At 42.0% G+C, this 19,635-nt stretch overlaps 2 protein-coding genes across 3 annotated transcripts; both read right to left on the bottom strand.

Moving 5' to 3' along the window:
- Positions 1-166: 166 nt before the first annotated feature.
- On the bottom strand, positions 167-5,774 carry LOC133886812 (2-isopropylmalate synthase A-like). The gene is made up of 12 exons (XM_062326659.1): positions 4,828-5,774; positions 3,996-4,209; positions 3,838-3,918; positions 3,613-3,702; positions 3,423-3,509; positions 2,985-3,085; positions 2,372-2,405; positions 2,195-2,269; positions 1,817-1,900; positions 1,598-1,732; positions 665-810; positions 167-544 (listed from the first exon to the last, which is right to left on the bottom strand). The coding sequence occupies exons 1-12, from the start codon at positions 5,544-5,546 to the stop codon at positions 403-405; spliced, it is 1,908 nt and encodes a 635-aa protein (XP_062182643.1). The 5' UTR covers positions 5,547-5,774; the 3' UTR covers positions 167-402.
- Positions 5,775-13,228: 7,454 nt separating this feature from the next.
- On the bottom strand, positions 13,229-18,328 carry LOC133887369 (protein STRICTOSIDINE SYNTHASE-LIKE 10-like). Of its 2 annotated transcripts, XM_062327302.1 has the most exons (4): positions 17,867-18,002; positions 15,959-16,325; positions 14,649-14,918; positions 13,229-14,083 (listed from the first exon to the last, which is right to left on the bottom strand). In XM_062327302.1, the coding sequence occupies exons 2-4, from the start codon at positions 16,219-16,221 to the stop codon at positions 13,507-13,509; spliced, it is 1,110 nt and encodes a 369-aa protein (XP_062183286.1). In that variant the 5' UTR covers positions 16,222-16,325; positions 17,867-18,002; the 3' UTR covers positions 13,229-13,506. The 2 variants fall into 2 exon arrangements, with proteins under 2 accessions (XP_062183286.1, XP_062183285.1); XM_062327301.1 differs by lacking the exon at positions 15,959-16,325 and having other exon boundaries at positions 17,867-18,328.
- Between the last annotated feature and the right edge of the window lie 1,307 nt (positions 18,329-19,635).

The raw sequence follows: 19,635 nt of genomic DNA, 5'->3' as shown, positions 1-19,635 counted from the left end.
CAGGTGTTGCCGTACATGATCGCCCCGATGCGAAGCTAGCGCGCAGAGAGGATGATGGGGGATTTGCTCAGTTACTACTTATTTACATTGGTGTTTTGATAAATATCACCTCTCTCACTGACACACGAAACCAACTATATCAATAACATATGAATCAAGATGACCATAAATCCAACAAACGATTTATTATTATTGCCTTATTGAGAGAGTACAGCTATAAGATACTACAAATTCACTGGATAGGCTCAAAACTTCTTGCCTGTTCTTAAGCTCAAGGGACGATCTTCCAAAAGAACAACACGTTTTTCACACTGACAAAGGGGAAACACAATTTTAACCAGCCCGTTACTGACCTGAAATGTCACGCTCACCCGATATGAGAACCAAAAGGAACGTCAAGGCTCATTCCGTGGTTTGAACAATTGTGCTCTCAGGTACTTCGCTGCTGGCTTTTACAGCACCAGCAAAACTGCACATCTTGTTTAGGGCACTCAGGTAGGCTCGGACACTGGACACAACAATGTCCATTGCTGCCCCGCTCCCACTGAAGTCAACAAGCATAGAGATGAGTCAAGAGAGAAGAATGAAATAACAGAGTGCATGAACACATAGTTGGAAAAGGTCCCCTCAAATGAAATGAAAAGAGATTTGAAAGGACTATAACCTGAAGCTGCGATTGAAAGAGTGACCCGTCAAAGCATGTTTGGTGTTGTTGCTCACATCTCCAGTGACAGCCACTCGAGTTGTTGCAATTGCATCAATGCCTTCTGTGACTGAAGTCATACTATATTCTCGGAGAACAGTTGGAATCTACAGATTCTAAGTTAAGTCTCATGTAACACGATATTTCTGATTTTTATCAAATGATAGTCAATGCGGCATTAGGTCCAATCCTGGCTTTACCAATTAGTCCACTTGTGTTTTTTGGCTGCTCCAAATCGATAGGAGCCAAATAATGTTATGCTAATGGAATTGGAATGACACTCAATGCACTTATTCTTGCATATTTAAGTTAGATAAGTGCATATCATTTTGGATACACCAGTCATTTTCCAGTTAACATGGGCACCACAAGAAAGTAAACTCAATATTTATGAATATACCCAATTTTTCACGATGAAGCTGGAAGGTCAGTCAAGAATATTTCTTTCCCATGTCACATTGCATAATACCACAATATTAAAATTGGCCTACGTACCTTATCAAGCAGTACAAGTGCACAACTGACACTCATTTCTCAAGCAGCTAACCATTAAATGTCCTCAGACTCGGTATTTTGATAAATCATTGTGATGTTAACAAGCTACAAGTCATGACACTAGATACAGGTAATTCCACTTTTAGTATCAAAATATTGTATCTATTATCTTCAAAGTCAATCTACTTGGGATCAATTTCATGTTTATCCTTGAGAAATGTAACATTTTCTATACTTGATTATCATGATGGTAACAGCTAGTCAGCTACAGGCCATGTCACAACATACAGCTTAGTAGTATAATTACTACAGTAAACAATATTATTCCATATTGGCATATTCTATCCCTGGTAAACGTAGTGTACTAGTGCAAGAAAGATCAATATGGTAAGAATTAACCTGGATTATTTGGTCAACAGCCTTGTATGCTGCATCAACTGGACCTGTTCCAACTGAACATCCTATTTTCTCCTCTCCATCAGGAGCTATCAGTTTGACAGTTGCTGTAGATAAACCAAGTGTTCCACATGTTGCCTGCAAACGGGTGCATAATATTTCAATCCTAACAGATCAGCTTTTCCATCAACCAAAACACAGTTAATTGCAGCTCAATTATACCTGTACATCAGCAAGGGACCAAATAACCTTAGGCTGAAATATCTCATCCGACAATAATGCTTCAATGTCTTCGTCAGTTATACGCTACAAAACAGTGAAACTAACTGGTGAACTTCCATAGTGCATGCATTGTGCATGTCTGAAGTTAGAGGTACATATTATAATAATAAAAATATGAATAAACCAAGGATTCAAACAAGCAGCTCTCCAAGGGAATATAATGGTTCGGTGAACAAATATAGAAAGAAAAGTTGTCATGGCAAAAGAAAACAAAGGTGAAAGTTATCAGTCAACACCCGCAATTTCTAGAATGACAAGAATAAAATGATAGAAAGAATCACTGAAGCAATAGAGCAAGTACTCCAGAAAAAGTATCACCTTTTTCTTCTCTGCAACCTCTTTGTAGCGTTTAAAGAAATCCTCAAATTCTTTGTCACTGATTTCATATCCAAGCTACAGTTTGGACAACGAAGATGTCACTTAAAAATAGTAAGAACTGAAAAAGAAGACCTCTAGTTGTAACTAGAAAGCAAAATAAAATTATCCAAGCTGTACCTCCACTAGCTTAGATCTCACAGCATGCCTTCCACTGAAAAACAAGACAAGAAACAAAACTATGGATGAGATTCTCAAATTTGAATTAATTTATGAATTGATGCCCATCTAAATGTATTTGAGCAGAATTGCAATATCAAATTCAGCTAATCTAGAAGAGTATAGATGACAAGTATATCAAACCCCCAATTAGACAAGACTACGCATGACAAATATAGATTAATAAAATATGAAACATTTGAGCGGAGGTTTCCTTCATCTTAAATGGTCCAGGTTCCACCTCAAGAATACAGTAAGTCATAGTAGTAAGTACAAAATTAAGTTGCGACCAAAGAGGCAGAGGAGTATAATAGTTCACATCGCAACCTTTTTTAACTACCAATTGTTTTTTACCCTACATGTACACATGTCTCCAGTACTTTATACCTGTTTAGAAGACAAAACATATAAATATTAAAAGTTTTAAGCATTTGGGGCTCATTAGCTGGAACATGTACCCATGCTAAAACAGTAGAAATGGAAAGTTCATGAGAGAAGAAAAATATCCAAAAGAGACATCACAACAGAAATTTGAAAAAAGTGAACTAAAGGGGGAAAGTATGTTGCATGATACCTCAGTTTCCCAAGAACAATACCAAACTCATTTGCACGTGTTAGACCAATATCATCAGGCGATATTATTTCATAAGTTCCTTTGTATTTAAGCATCCCATCCTACAAAGACAAAATGAAAGAAAATGAACATAAAGAGCTATCCCATTCTAGAACAAATACGGTTCGAATAAAAATCATATATCAGTGAGAACATTATCAGTGATCAAAATCAGCACAATCTCAGAATGCACATGCAATGTGGAACCATGATTAATCCATCGTAAATGATAAAGTGATTCCTGAGCACACGAAAACTGATTAACTGATGCCCAGAATTTTTTTCAGAATTCAGAAATATTGGTGAGTAGCAAACGGTAATTGAGAACCAAGGAAATGAAATGGAGCAATGTTGTGAAACTAAAAAGTACCAATCCACCACAACTGCAAATTTGTTTACCTGATGAATTCCACTTTCATGAGCAAAGGCATTGGCGCCAACAATAGCTTTATGTGGTTGCACGTGAAGTCCACTGTGCTCTTGTACCTAGAATATAATCAGATCATTTTGCACCAGAAACTTTCAGTGATTTGAAAAATGCAAAAGAGACCAAACCAACACAAACAAGACAAGGAACAATTATTTGTACCATTTTGCTTGTCATAGTAATATGCTGGGAATTGATTCCAGTATATAGACCACCTAAGAGTTCTCCACGACATTTAATTGCCATGACAACCTGAAAAGGAGTCAGAAAATATTAGACATGTAGCAACGCCATACCAGAGTACAGACCAAAGGCAGATTCCTTTTCTAACTCTTAAGTGAATTTGGAAATTCACCCGCATATAATATGACTGGTATATGATCTCACCTCCTCCAAGGATGCATTTCCGGCTCTTTCACCAATACCATTAATAGTCACCTCTAACTGTTGTGCTCCTGCACGAGCACCCTAAAGGTAAGTCAAATTAGTAACACGATTATACCAGTGATAATGAATCATAGACGCAAATAAGGAAAAGGAAGTACCGCTAATGTGTTGGCAGTTGCAAGACCAAGGTCATTCTGGCAATGGGTGGAAATTATAGCATTTTCAATTCCAGGAGTGTTTGCTTTAATGTCAGCAATTAAGCTCCCAAATTCGTAAGGAAGAGTGTATCCAACAGTGTCCGGGATATTGAGAGTTGTTGCTCCAGCCTTTATGACTTCCTCTAGTATATGATACAGAAACTCTCTATTTGACCTGGATGGCAAAGTGAAACCTGTCATGCCACAGACTTATGCAAATCGGAAAAGAGGATCATTTGTTTATAAATACTAAAAAAAAAAATCCCAGCATGAGCTAAAACTTTGGCATTCTTTTCACACCAATACGTCAGCCTAGTAGAAAAACATAATTTAAAAGCAACAATAGGCTTACAGGTTATGGGTGCAAACTTAAAGTTGAACATGGCTTAAAAATTTCAGCAGGCGCCAACTATTACCATGTTTTGAGTTGATAATAAAACTTGTTCTAGAATGTAGATAATATTCACCATCATTTTCCCATCAGCATAGGCCTAAAGCTATTCAAAATAGGACGCACTACTTTCCAAACTATATAAAAAAATATGTACTTTATAAAAATCATGCACCACATCGCCAAAAAAATTAACTCTGTTTCACTAAATTTGGACCTCTTTGATGCATACTAGGTAACTGGTTATTTTTTCGAACTCGCAGTGAGTCTGGCAGTTTCAAACCAGATTACACTTCCTAGGTACCAAAAAATCGTACCTTAGTTACAGCTAAGATTCAAAAGGTTGAGCTAAATATTAACCAAATTTGCAACTAAAACTGTTTTCAAAGTGTGAAGTAATACCTGCCGGCGTCCTCAGGACTGAATTCGACATCAGGGCACCCGAGGCTGCGGGCGTACGCCACCATCTCCCTGGCAATCGCGACGACCTGCTCGGGCGTCTTCCTCAGCTTGTGCTGCATGTGGATCTCGCTCGTCGCGATGAACGTGTGTATCCGCGGCCGCCGCGCGTGCCGGACGGCCTCCCAGGCGGCGTCGATGTCCCGCTTGTTGCAGCGCGAGAGTCCGCAGATGACCGGCACGTGCCCGTCCTCCCCGACGGGGGTGTTCCCGACCTCGACGGCGATGGACCGCACGGCGTCGAGGTCGTCGGGGGAGGACGCCGGGAAGCCGGCCTCGATGATGTCGACGCCGAGGCGGGCGAGCTGGCGCGCGATGACGAGCTTCTCGGCGCTGGTCATGGTGGCGCCCGGGGACTGCTCGCCGTCGCGGAGCGTGGTGTCGAAGATGCGGACGTAGCTGGGGTCGTCGATGCGGCTGGGGACGTACTCGGGCCGCCGCGGCAGCTGGGACGCCCGGATGGGGCGGGCGAGCGCGCGGAGGCGGCGGTGACGGCGGGCGCTAGGGTTCGCGCCGACGGCGGCGGCGGCGAGGCCATGGGCGAAGCGGGGGGCGGCGCGGAAGGAGAGTGTTGGGGATGGGGATGGCAGGCGGTTGGCAATGGGGGCGGGAGTTTTGGTGGAGCAGTAGGGTTTAGCGGGGGAGAGGAGGGAGGAGGCCATGGTCGTCGGGGTTCGCTCAGGGTGGTCGGCTCAGGGGCGGCGGGGGTTTAGGGGACGGTACCGGTGGAATCTAGAGGAGTCCTACAAGGCAAAGCAGCGGTGGATGAGTCAGACACCGTCCTGTATGTATCTTGATCTGATCTGGACGGTGAGCTTTCATAGGCGGCACGGAGCGCGCCGGCTTCAGAAGGCGCCGCCGCGAGCATGCGAGAGTGGGGGTCAGCCTGGCCCACAAGATTCAACAGAGTAACCAGCTCATATTGCACTTGTGGGGCTTGGAATCGGCTCACCAGGGTAATTTCTGGATTTGCCACTCTTAACAGGTGCAAATTTTTCGCTGAGGTTGACATGTGGGCCATCCTGAGTCTATAAAACTGGGTCCGGTGGCAAATTGCCTGCCACTCGGTGTTAAAAGTGGCAAATCCTGAAATGCCCCCACCTGCAGGGGCCATCGCACCCGAGCTGCAGGTCATCCCAGCCTAGGCTTCCTAGGCTGACTGGCCAACAGAACAAAGTATTTTATTTTGGATCATCTCTTCTTCCCTTTAGGCCATCTCCAACGGAGTCCCTAAATCTGAAAATTCCAGTGCTACAGTACTTTGCGGTCTACTGTAGCACTGGAAATGCATCTCCAACAGATCCTCTATCCAGTGATACAGTACTGCTACAGTGTTAAGGATAAGGGATGCTGTAATAGTGATAGGGGATGCTGTAATAGTATTTTGAGGATGAAAATTTGAGGTAGCTATTGGAGATGGTCTTAGGGAATTAACTCTTCTTTCTACCCTACGGGATGATGCATTCACAAATGTTATCATACCAGATTTCCTCTTTTAGATACCACCCGGGTCCATCAGACTCCACTCCACTGCACCATGCTGATCCGACCTCCATTGCGCAGCAATCAAGGCCGACATTGCTCCCCGCCGTGCTCTGCTCTGCTCTGCTCCGCCGCGCCCACATCGTCTCCCCTGGGTAGCCGCCCACACGCACCGCGAGTGTGCTGCCCCGCTTGGTCGCGCTCCGGTCAGCCCACCACGTCGTGTTGTCACATGCATCGCCGACCCCCCGCCTCCTGCTGCTCGGCCATGAGCACACCACAGCGCAGCCCACCTGCGTCGCTGCTCCACCCACCTTCAGGCTAGGCTAAGCAAACAGCTCCTACAGGAGGTGATAATCTACTATCTAGTGGGGGAAAGGAAATTATGATCAAGGATGTGGCTCAGGCTATTCCGGTTTATGTCACAGGGGTGTTCAAACTTCCTGATTCGGTGTTAGATGATCTCACAAAGCTAACTCAGAATTTTTGGTGAGGTGTGGAGAATAGCAAGTGGAAAACCCATTGAATAGCATGGGAAAAACTAACTAAATCAAAGAATAGAGGAGGTATGGGCTTTCGAGATAAGAAGTTGTTCAATCAAGCCTTGCTTGCCCAACATGCGTGGAGACTTATACAAATGCCGGATAGTCTATGTGTGAAGGTGCTAAAGGCATGATATTATCCAAATGGTTGCCTGGAAGGTACTGTTTTTGCGGGAAATGCTTTGTCTTCCTAGCGTGTAATTGAATATGGCCTAGAACTTCTAAAGCAAGGTCTGATATGGCGGGTTGGAGACGAAAAGCAAATTAGAATATGGAGAGATTCTTGGATTCCGAGAGATAATTCACGCAGAGTCGTAAGCACTCAAGGTAGCTGCAGAATTAAACGTGTATCAGACCTCCTGGATGAAGATGGTGCATGGGACATATAGAAACTTAACCAAATCTTCTTGCCGATTGATGTAAATGCCATTGTAAAAATTAAGACAACACCAAGGAGTGGTGAGGATTTTTTGGCATGGCACCCTGAACAGAATGGTTTATTCACAGTTAAAAATGCTTATAGGTTGGCTATGGACATTCAATTTCGGGAAGCAGGTGGTGAGACAACTAGTGGGCGCCCAGATGGCCATAGCCCGATATAGGATTATATTTGGAAATGCCCCATTCCACAAAAGGTACACATTTTGCAAGAGCTGCCATGAATAGTTTGGCAACTCGAGATAATAAACGATGACGTCGTCTGGAACCAGGTGGAACTGAAAAAGAAGATGTCTATCATGTCCTATATCGCTACCCAAATGCCCAAACCTTGTGGAATGCCATGTGGGAAGTATGATGTCTGTCGTTGATTGAAAAGTTACAAATTGAAGGTATGCAATGGTTGTTACATCTTTTAGAGAATATATCGGTTACAGAACACATGATGTTGCTTTGGCTTGTTTGGTATGCACGGAATGAGGTGGTTCACTACAAACCAGTCCCACCGGTTGAGGCTTCTCGGTGTTTCTTGGCAAGTTATGTGCAATCCTTGTTAATAATCAAGCAATAGCCGCATAAGGACGTAGCTAAAGGCAGGCAGGTTGTCGGCTACTCATTGGAGGAGGTGCGATTGAAAGGACAATGATGTCACCTAGAGGGGGGGTGACTAGGCGTTTTTACAAAAATTCAACCATTTCTACCGTTGGTCTAAACTTGCAGCGGAATATAAACTAACGAATTTTTCACAAGAGAAAAACCTAAATATGCTAGGCTCAACTAGTGCACAATCACCCTAAATAAGTGTGAAAATTACAATCCTAAGGTGACAAAAATTACTCAATTCTAGCAAGAGATAGGCAATAAAACTTAAATTGAAAAAGGCTGAAAACACTGTTCATATACCTAAAATTACTGTTCGGATACTCCAGTGTGTACAGGTCCGGAAACTCGTTTGAACCACTTTGAGCATTTGAAAACTTTCAAGTACCGCTTCTTTTTCTTTCAAACCTTGAGGGTTGCCAACTTCTATATATTCTTCACTCCATCTCTTCTTGATTCTTCATATGATTGATGTGAATTATCCATAGCTTCCCATAGCCTCGCACGGTCCATCGGCGCAAAGCCTTCACTCGCTCTTCACCACCGCCTTGGTCCTTCGGCGCCAAGCCATTTTCTTGCCCTTCACCACGGATGGTCCATCGCAGCTGAGTCTTGCTTGCTCTTCACCGTCTTACCATAGAAAACCACTTTGTATTCGACATCTTCAAGGAATTCACTTTTTCATATATGGAGTCCACTCTTGTTCTTCACTCTTGGCATATATGATTTCAATTCAACTCATGCCTTCTTATGGATCCTAACCCTAACTCACTCTCAAGCACAAAAGCACATGGGTTAGTCCATAAAACATAAATGACAACATTTATACCTTAAGTTACTTGATCTCCACAAGTAACTTATTAGCCTTCATGCATATTGTCAATCTTCATATAGAACCTAACCCCACTCATTATTAAACACATAGCACACGGGTTAGTCCATAAAACTCTATTGACAAGCATACCTTTAGTTACTTGATCTCCACAAGTAACTTAGCCTTCAAGCTTATTGCTAATCTTATTGAGCTTTTTCTTCTTCTTATGAGCATCACTAAAATCTCAATGGCTTTTGATGCAATTCTTTGAACTCATGGTATTTCTCAAAGAATCTATGCTTCATCATTTATGCATCTTCTATGGAATAACCTAATAGCAATTCTCAATATGATTGTTAGTCCACAGTCATTATCATCACTTACCCGAGCATCACCTAGAGCTCATTCATCTTGATGCATTTTCAATCTCCTCATTTACCTAGAGATCATGCATATCTCTCATCCATGCATCACCTATGGAATAACCTACTAACAAACTCCACACCATTGTTAGTCCATATGTATTGTCATTAATTACCAAAACCATACATAGAGGCTAGATGTACTTTCAGCGATGGCTATAGTGGGACACAATTTCTAAATCTCCAGTGATGAAGAGTTGGTCTTTACCCCCTCCCGGTTGGCATAAACTAAATGTTGATGGGTCTTTTGCCATACAGAATGGGAGGGCGGGGATTGGTATGGTGCTATGGGACAGCTATGGTCGGGCAGTCATCACATCATGCAGGCCACTGGTACATTGCTTAGATGCTTTGGAGGAGGAATTAATTGCTTGCAAGGAAGGTCTTGAGTTGGCATTACAACACACAATAACACTGATAAATGTGGAGTCTGATTGCATTACAGTGATCCATCTGGCTAAAGCTTGAGAGGAGGACATATCAGTCCTTGCTCATATAGTTAAGGAGATGAGGGTTTTGCTCACCAGCAAAAGGGAGTTGGTGTTCAAAAAGATAGATCGATGCCAAAACAAGGTTAGTCATGAGCTAGCGAATAAAGCCCGTATTCATGGTATGACCATGATTGGAGTAAAGCAAGATGATAATGTTGTATCTCGTCTAATTCATGATGAATGTTTGAACTCTGGTGTTGATTAATATATCCCCTTTCCCTCGCAAAAAAAAAGTAGTGTAGCAATTCAACGATAGCAAATAGTGGTGTAATCGGATTGGATACAGACGGATATAGCTCATCCTGTATCATATCACATTTTTTTTCTTAGAGCCAAAGTCGGACACGGATAGTGCCGGATAATTATTTTCTCATCATGTATCATATCCTATATTTTTTTCTCGGAGTCAAAGCCGGAGCAGATTGTGATGTAAGCTTTTGGTTAGTTGGATAGATGAAAATTTTCACTTCATTTGTATCCCCACACAACATATTAAACAATATAGGGGTGCAATCAAAATGAGCACACAGAGAGTGATTGCTAAGATGTAAAAATAAGTGCATTCAATATTATCTGTCTATAAATGTGTGACAATCTAACTATATATTATCATATTTTTAAGTAAAATCACAATAGGCTTTCTAGTAATACCTAACATTTCGGATACTTTGAACGGATACCAGTCATCATGTATCCTATCTTATTTTTCTTTCTCGGATTCGAAGTTAGACACGGATAGTGTCGGATAGCCATTGTTGCATCCCATATTTAATTCGAAAGCCTTCGGTCGATCGGACGGGCAGGTGGGAAATATCCATCCCGTATTCACCACTAGTAGGAAATTTGCACACATTGTATCTCCTACAACAAGTTTCACTTGGGATAGTAAAGTTCTTAGTATATTACTAACCAATTTTACAAATCTAGCAACAAAGTGGTTCTTACTCTTCTTAGAGTCAGCTTGGTAGATCTGAAAAATCTTCATCATATATCTTACACGATCAAACGATCTACAATCAAAGTTGGTCTCCCGTCCCCCCTTCTCAATTATTTGGAAACTGCCAATCATTTTGGAAACCTGCAATTAACAGGCGGTCATCATTAAAAAGTAGGATGCAACTAAAGAATACACGTGCATGCTATAGTCATATAGCGTGCACACATTTTTTTTTGGCAAAAAAATGTCTAGGCAAACTTTCTCTTTTCTATTTTAGTAATATCTTGTACTGCACGAGCGTGATGTAAACTGCACCGATTCTTCCTCTGTTCAGCTCTCACCTGTTCACGATATAAAAGCAATTTTGTTAAAAATTGCAAGCAGTCATAGAGGATTCAAAAAGCAATTTAGAAACTGTGTGAAAGCAAAATCAAATCAATTTGCTACATGTTTGCAAGCAAAACTCAAAGCAATTGATATGCTTCTCTTGGTTTTAGAGAGCAAATTGTCTCAATTTAAAAAAGCATATCAGTAAGACACAAAATAGAGAATTTGTTTAATTTTACAAGTAAATATGTACCAACTCATAAAGTAAGTTTGTTTTATTTAGAAGCAAATTAACCCATACTGATTCATAGGACAAATTTGTATCAATTTACAAGCAAACATTCGTACTACCTCAAATAGGAAGTTCGTATACAAACTCAGAAAATAAATTTGCTTTTACTTTACAAGTAAATACATATGAAAAAAGAGTAACTTTGCTCCAATTTACAAATGTAAATCCATAAAAAAAAAAAATCAGAAAGCAGATTTTTTTCTTTTTACGAGCAAATCCATACCAAATCGAAGAGCAAATTTGTTTAAACCGAAAAGCAAATCTAGCGAGGTCGTGGTCAAGAACGAGATCATTGCTTCAAACAGGTGGCACTGAAGCCTAGAGCTATAGAGGCAGCACTGGCAGGCTGGGAGGGGTACCAGTTGCGTCGAACAAAGCACATGCATCTCACTGGGATCAGCTCCATACCTCCATAAGACCATCACTGCAAAGGTACACACAAACCATCACAAAATTCTTGATCTCTCCCTCAAAAAAACCGTAATCTCTTCGAGACCACCCACCTTCATAGTTGAGCCCATTGGGCGAGAGTGGCAAGTCGAGGTCAAGGTGGATTCAGGACTGGGGTCAAATCCCCTCCTTAGGATGGCATGCCTCCCGATGCCGTAGGCCTGTATCCCTAGACTTGCTGCATGCTAGATCCCCACACCTCCATCCACCAACACTGTGCCAAAAACTTCTGATTCGCCGTCATCATCATCTAGATCTAGAGATGCTGCCAACACGACGGGAGGGCACATGGACCAGCATAACCACCGCCACACCGCTGTCAAAGGCTAATTCTCACTTCACCGGCAACAGGAATCACCGGCAAAGGATTCCTATTGGGTGTGGTGGTGGCGGCGTTTCTGTTGGGGAAAGAAGAAAAATGAGAGAAAGAGAGAGACAGGGGAGCGGGGAAAAAGGCAAGGAGTGCAGAGAGCGAGGAGAGAGACATGTCATACCCCCAGGTGGCACCGCGTGCGTACGTCTGCCTCTATCCAAAACTTATCGATTAGGATCAGACGGGTACAAATAGTGTGCATGCGATGAGTCAAACGCATGCACGCTCGAAATTTAGACATTATCTAAAAAGTATTAATCCACTATTATTTTCTTTCAAATATATCTAATAATTAGAATTAATCTATATCTTCTATAATAATTAGATATATAATGCAAGAGTTATGCATGAGCTTTTGATATCTGTCGTTCATAAGTCTTAATCACACAGCTCAAATTTGTACTTGAACCCCACTAATTATGAAATGTAATCAACTTCATTGATCCCCTACTCCCAGGCAACAACCAATCACCTCTCATACCTCGCATGTTCGCATCCAACTCCGAGCCCGCTTCGTCATACTGTGCGTTGGAGGTTAGCTCAACCTCCTACCCTTTCCTTTCCTTTTTGTGACATTTTCTTTCCCTGTGTAAAGATGAATATGTTTTCGCTATCTTAAATTGAGAAGCTTTAGGGATGCATCTTAGTTTTTTATTTTTAATTATTTTTTGTCTAAAAATTTATGGCCCCATCATAATACTATTGATTTCACGTGTGTGCAACACGTGCGTGGTTGCTAGTGTCCTAAGGTTTCCATCGTGTGCCATAATATTTTGCCAAACCTACCTAAGTTTAGGTGATCAAAACGAGCACCATAATTTGGCAAGTAAGAAGAAATCTTGCCACACTTTTCTAAGTTTCTGACATGTGGAACAATAGCAGTAGAAAAGAAATATTGTCACAACTATGATTGCAAATCAAACGATTTCTTAAGTTAGTCAAATCTACCTAAACTAGATGTGACAAAATGTAACAACATATGACTATGAACCAAACGAACCCTTCATATATTACCAACCGTTCAACTAATTTTGTGAACATTGATATGTTTAGTTAGGCGAAATGCGCTGAAGTACTTCCACTACACAAGTAAATGATTCCTCGCAATTTACGAAGTCCCCTATTGCAAACAGTTAAAAAATCGTGTAGAGTCACAATTAAACAGCTTTATTCAACTAGATGAAGTAGCAAAACCCGTTGCTTTTTATATTTATTCCAACTATGGTGCTATGAGAGGTTATACAAAACTTTTGGTTCACGTTGACTAGCTTAATTTTGATCGCACTGCATTTTCGTGTCTCATGCCTAGCACAGCCGGCAGTGAGAAAACAAATAGCACTGAATAAACTCGAGCTGTTCGATAAGACCAATTTTGCTACCATACCTATGGCGTAAACCTTTTTTCTAGAATAATATACCCGCAACGCATACTTAATTTTATCCTCTATTTCTTTCTACAAACTGTGTACTCCGAGAAAAGGTGAACTAACAGAGCCTATAAATAACCTCCCGTTCCTTTCTTCCACTTCGCTGACAGACCTGAACGCCTTCTGTGCAGCGCCATGAACACTGACAGCTTCTATTGTTCTCCCATCCTCGCTCAATCTCAGCGCTATCACTTGCCGACCAAGCTGATTCAAGAGCGATGAGACGCGCTGAACATGGCGTCTTGGCAACTTGAGCATCAACCTCCTCAGCCAAGGGTAAGAAATGGACCACTCGGCGATCTTCCCTCTCTTGGCATGGAGGCCGACCCAAAATCCTCCTCTAGGGCTCATCTTGATGTTATCTGGAAACCAGGACAGCTGCGTGACTTGTTCGAGTGTTGAGGCCTTTTGCGTCTTGATCCAATACCTTAGAATTTTGCCGGTTGTGGTTTCTGCAAGGAGCAGGTAGGTGCCGTCTCTGCTCATAGCCAAGCCATTGGGGAAAGCTAGACCATCAGCCAAGACTTCAACCTGGTTCTTCTTCGGGTCATATTTCAGCAATCTGCCAGTGCTGTCGCCGGATATGACTATGCTCAAGAACTCCCTACAAATGATTTTCACCTCGTCAAAATAGTGCTTTCACTCCATGAAAAGCGGGTTTATTCATTATTAAGAAACCATCAAAGCCAATAACAATCTATATCTACTCGCAACTACACACGTGTGTAAAACATGTGGAATCAATTCAATATATAATAATATACTGAAGGTAAATATTAGATATTTAAATATAAAAGATAAATAATGATAGATTAAATTTATTTTTTATTGGGCATCTAAATATAAATGGTAAATATTGTGAGATTAAATGTATTTTTGAAAAAATGAATGGAGATAATCTTTACACGGTAATCGTTTGATAAATTTGGATGGACGGTAGAGATTGTCTATTTCTGTTACAACTCGTACATTTTATATAAATGAACGAGTTATAGTAGATTCAAACTATCTCCACCGTCCACCCGAGTTAATCGAATGTTCACCATATAAAGTTAGGTTTCATTCCTCTTTCAAAAAATACTTTTAATCTCTATGCCCACTAATAAGGAATTGATTTCACATGTGTCAAACAATAGTTGTGAAATGAAAATCTGCTGATGTGTGCTTACCTTCTCTGAAACCTTGTACTGGTCTCGGTGAAGTAGATGGCTCCGGTTTCATGGTCGATCTCGACGCCGTTGGCGAAGCTGAACGAACGGCTCGCTTGCCACTCCGGTACAAGCGGTCTGGACACATTGTCCCCTGGGCTGACCACTCTCAGACCATGGTACGCGTCTGCGACGTACAGCTCCCCTGTCTCGTCGTTGAACTTGAGGCCCAATGGACGCCCACACGCGTGCTCCCGGCCTGGGTCCTGAGAGCCTCTGCAACTGCCCAACCTGCACTTGTAATTTCAGTCGTCAACTCATCACATCCTTAAAAAAATAGTCAATCATCAATGAGCTGCAGTTGCGTTGGCTCAAATAATCGAGTAGTAGCCACATCATGTTTATTAATCAGATATCTATTTACATCATTGACCAGTCAAAGATATCATATTGCTTAGTATACCTTATTCATGATATATATACTTATTTTTAGGCTTTCGGCAAAAGAGTAATACTTGAAAACAAAAGTAAATTTCGTAAAACTACATTATGATTGTGAAAACTATAGGAAAACTAAAATTTCAAAAGCTATCTAATAGAACTGCACTTTTCTTGTTTTTTTTTAATCACAGAACTATATTTTTGAGAGTCAATTTTACATAACTACATTTTATTGTCATATCGAATCGCAAAACTACACTTTTATTGACAATTGGTCTCACAAAACTATACTTTCGAAAATGTAGTTTTGTAAAATGGAATGATAATATAAATGCAGTTTTGCAATAAAAATCTTTAAATAGTGTAGTTTTGCGATATGAAATGACAAATAAAGTGTAGTTCTGTGAAATAGCTTTTTAAAAATATAGTTTTGTGATATAAAAAGACAAAAAAGTATAATTCTATGAAATAGTTTTAGAAAAGTGTAATTTCGTAATAATTTTCACAATCGTAATAGTAGCATATTTTGTGATATTTACTCTAAAATAAATTGCACCAGAAGCTATCAGATTTCTAAGGCTTAGCACTCTCAGCTTAGGACCCGTCACTCCAAATTTGCAGATTAAGTCATGAACCTGCTTAATTGCATCCTAGTGACAGGAAAAACAAATGGCATGGTATGTTCTGTTCTGTCCTGTCCAAAGGATGGTGTGTCAAATCCCATGAACTTTTCAGTCATTTTCAGCAGAGAAGATGGCACGATCAGTGTTACATTCACCATTGGTAAGACATCTAGACGGCCCAAACCATATCTTTGAACAATTGGATTGCATCGATCACACGGAGCTCAACAGAGAGCTAGCATGATGGATGAAGATGAGCACACTTACAGCTCCGGCGCAGAGCAGGAGTGCTCCACCCACCGCCGCTCCTCCGGCCGCCACTCCAAGACCCGGCCGTCCGACACGCCCGTGTACGGCCCCTCGCCGCCCCCGCCGAACACGATGCTCTCCGGCCCCGCGGCGCCGTCGAGCGGGACCAGCTCGACGTTGCCATCTCCTATCTCCAGCAGCCCCACGTCGCTGCGCGAGCCGAGCGAGAGGAGGATCGGAGCCGCGACCAAGGCGGCGAGCACGAACAGCTCGGCGCGCATCGGAGAGAAAGCAGGCAGGCAGGCTAGCAGCAGAGCAAATTTGCACTGTCGCAACGCAGGCTGCAGACTTATTTAGGTGAGCTGCCACTGGAACGTGCCCCCAACTACAAGTGCGCAGATCAAGTACGGGATTGGGTTAATAAAATTCTTGATTTGTCATAATCCATTCTAAGTCACCAACTTAGTTTTTCATCTCTTAATTGTTATTGTCGTCGTAACAGAGATGACGACCGTAACATTCTCATCCCGTGTGTGCCAATTCCGTTACGATGGATAGCCTACAGGGATAAAAAAAAATTAAGTTGATGGTATAATAGGGACTATGATTTTTTATGACAAATCGAGAATTCCGTTAACATTGGAAATTATCTCTTCTCTACGGCACATCGAAGTGGTGACACACGATGGCATGACACAATGCTGAGCTATTAGAGCGTGTTTGGTTTCAGGCTTAAGTAAACCAAACCAAATTTTGGCTTAATCTAAAAATTTGGCTGTTGTTTGATTTAGAGCCAAAATTTAGTTGATCCATAAAAATTTAGCTATAAATAGTCGACACCGCCCACCAGTTTTAGCTGGGCTGACAACCATCCCATAGATGATGTGTTAGCAGCCCATTACTTGCACGTAATTCGAAATATTTGATTATCAAACTTCAAATACTAATATCTATTAAATTATGTATCTGATTTGTAATTTATTTGTACCATGTTATTTCTTATAATTTTATCTACAAAATAAGATCCCATACTATGTTTCAATAAGAAAAAAATTGATAACACGTAGACCCTACCTGCCATATTTACAGTTATAATAAGATTTGACATAGCTATCATTCAATAACATTTTTTTAGCACTGTACACGTTTTGGTTTTGCCCATGAATTGACAATGCCAAATTTTGGTGTCGCGTCCGTCCGAGTGCTGATCCGTAGATGCTATGTTGCTGTCTCACGGCTGCAACTGCAAGCCTGCTACTGCACATCTTATTTAGACCCGGCACCAGTCAAGATAAATGGTGGTGTACCATATACCCCAATTTTATTCAGCAGAGTTGCACCGCACAGAGAGAAGTGATGGATGCACAGTATTATTCGAGATACGTGGTACTCCAACAATACTGTGCTCAACTATCTGTGCGATAAGAGCCACCACACATCGTGCGAAGGGTAGGGTGAGAAGAGCTGTAAGCAACTTTTATGACACTTTAGAGTTTATTTGATAGAGTTTCAATTTTAATAATTTTTCTAGTCAGTTATTTCTAATTATAGAAATTTTTAAAACTAAGCTATGAATAAATTGAGTCTTTTGTTTAGATATCTTATTTTTATTTTAAACTAAAAATATATATTTAAATTACTTAATTTTATCTACAAACTCTAAATCATATATGAACTCTAAATCATATATGGATCTTGAAGTAGAGCTCTGCAAATATAATATTACACCGGTAGGAGCATGGATGTTGCACCCACCTTGACATTCCAATCAATTCAACAAAGGTACAAGTGGAGGTCCAATACTGTACTTGGACCTGCATCGCGTCATGCAATTCGAGTGCAGAACAGAGAGCAGCTTGGAACTGAATTGCGCGCAGGGGTGCAGAACCGATCAGAGCTCAGAGGGGAAAAAAAAAGTCAACTTACAGTTCCGGCGCGGAGGAGAACGAGTGCTCGACCCAACGGCGCTCGCTCGGCAGCCACCTGAGGACTCGCCCGTCCGACACGCCCGTGTACGGGCCATCGCCGCTCGCGTCGAAAGCCACGCTCTCCGGCCCCGCCGCGCCGCCGTCCACGGGGATCAGCTCGAGGCTGTCGCCGCTTACCTCCAGCACCGCCACGTCGCGCTGCGAGTCCAGGGACAGCACCGCCGCCGCCGCCGCAGCGACGGCGGCCGCGAGCACGACCATCGGCTTGATCACCTTCATCGATCGATGTGCGAGTTGGATGGAGTACCTGCCGCAATGGAACACTGGGTTCGCGGCGATGCTGCCGTGCTATATATGTATATGGACGTATGGTCGCCTGGCATCCACAGGAACTCGCCGAGGGCTATCGCTTCGGCGAGAAAACCTGGAGACCCGGGGCCCTACGACGTCGTACCCGATTCCATGTCTCGTTTCGTGTATGGTTCCGAACTTGGAACGCGCGGTGAGTCCGGACAATTTGGCGGCGGCGCAGTCGTCGTTTCCGCCGGAAGCGCGGGCAGGAAGCAGGCAGAGGAAGGCCTGCTGTTTTCGTGCAGATCCAGGAGCCGGGGAAACAGGCAGCCCACAAACGGAAGGAGAGACATGCGGCTCTGCACATGGGTTGGGCCGATGCGTAGGTATGCGTCACCTATATCTACGTGGGCTCCTTTTCACGAAGTGGCGGGCCGTCCTATCATTCCCGATTTTTTATTTTCTAATTTAGCAGGAACGTTTCAAAAATTAAAAAATAGGTCCATGTCGCTTGTTTAGTGGGTGAGATATAAATCTCTCCCCTTTAGAGGCGACATTTGAACAAGCGATAAATGATACGTCAGCCAAGTGGCTGTATAGATATTTTTCTCACCCTTTGAGAAATATTTCTCGCCTACTAACAGGAGAGGAATATTTGTCTCCCTCTAGGGGTGAGAAATATTTCTCTTCTACTCGTATGGTGAGAAATATTTCTCTTCTACTCGTATGGTGAGAAATATTTCTCTTACTCTAGAGAGAAGGATGTTTTTCATAAAATTTGTATTTCCGACCTCAAAGATAGCAATTGTGATGTGAAACGAGATGTTTTTTAAAATTTGTGTAGAAGCAATTCATTGGAGAGTAGGTTTCGGCATTTTTATTGGTAGATAGATGTGGATATAAAACGTCTATGGTTAATATGAAGACTATAATATATGATTTAGGATAGTATAATGTCAGGAATAGAACAAAGAATCTACTGTGTGTAGTGGGGATATTTCACATGCCGCTTCACGCTCCTTCTCTTCTTGGTGATGCAAGAGAGCCTGACGCATTTGAAGTTCATCATCGTGCCTCTTTAATTCCTCCACCCGGAGGTGGCGTTCCTCGTCTCGCCTTTAAAAGTCATCATCCCGCTGCTTGCATTCCTATTCTCTCTACCGACATTCGTCATTCCGCATCCAACGTGTCTCCTACCTCTAGCATGCTTTCTTCATCCTAAGGACGTACTCCCTTTTGGTTTTGGCCTCTCTAATCCATCCCCTGTTATATGACAACCTCACTATGTTGATCCATTGCTTAAAACCACAAGGTTGTTATTGATAAATAACTATGTAAGAAATCAGTAAAGAAGACACCATATTAGTAATGGCTGCTTAACACACGTCACTAATGTCCTATTAGTGATTGATCCAATAAGGATGTGTCACTAATGTGCCTTCTGATTGGGAACATATATAGACTCGTTACTAATGA

Source organism: Phragmites australis, chromosome 12 (assembly GCF_958298935.1).
Source record: "Phragmites australis chromosome 12, lpPhrAust1.1, whole genome shotgun sequence".
NCBI classification, from domain to species: Eukaryota; Viridiplantae; Streptophyta; class Magnoliopsida; order Poales; family Poaceae; genus Phragmites; species Phragmites australis.
Note: the sequence above shows the minus strand (reverse complement) of the source record. Positions and strands in the feature narration are given on the sequence as shown.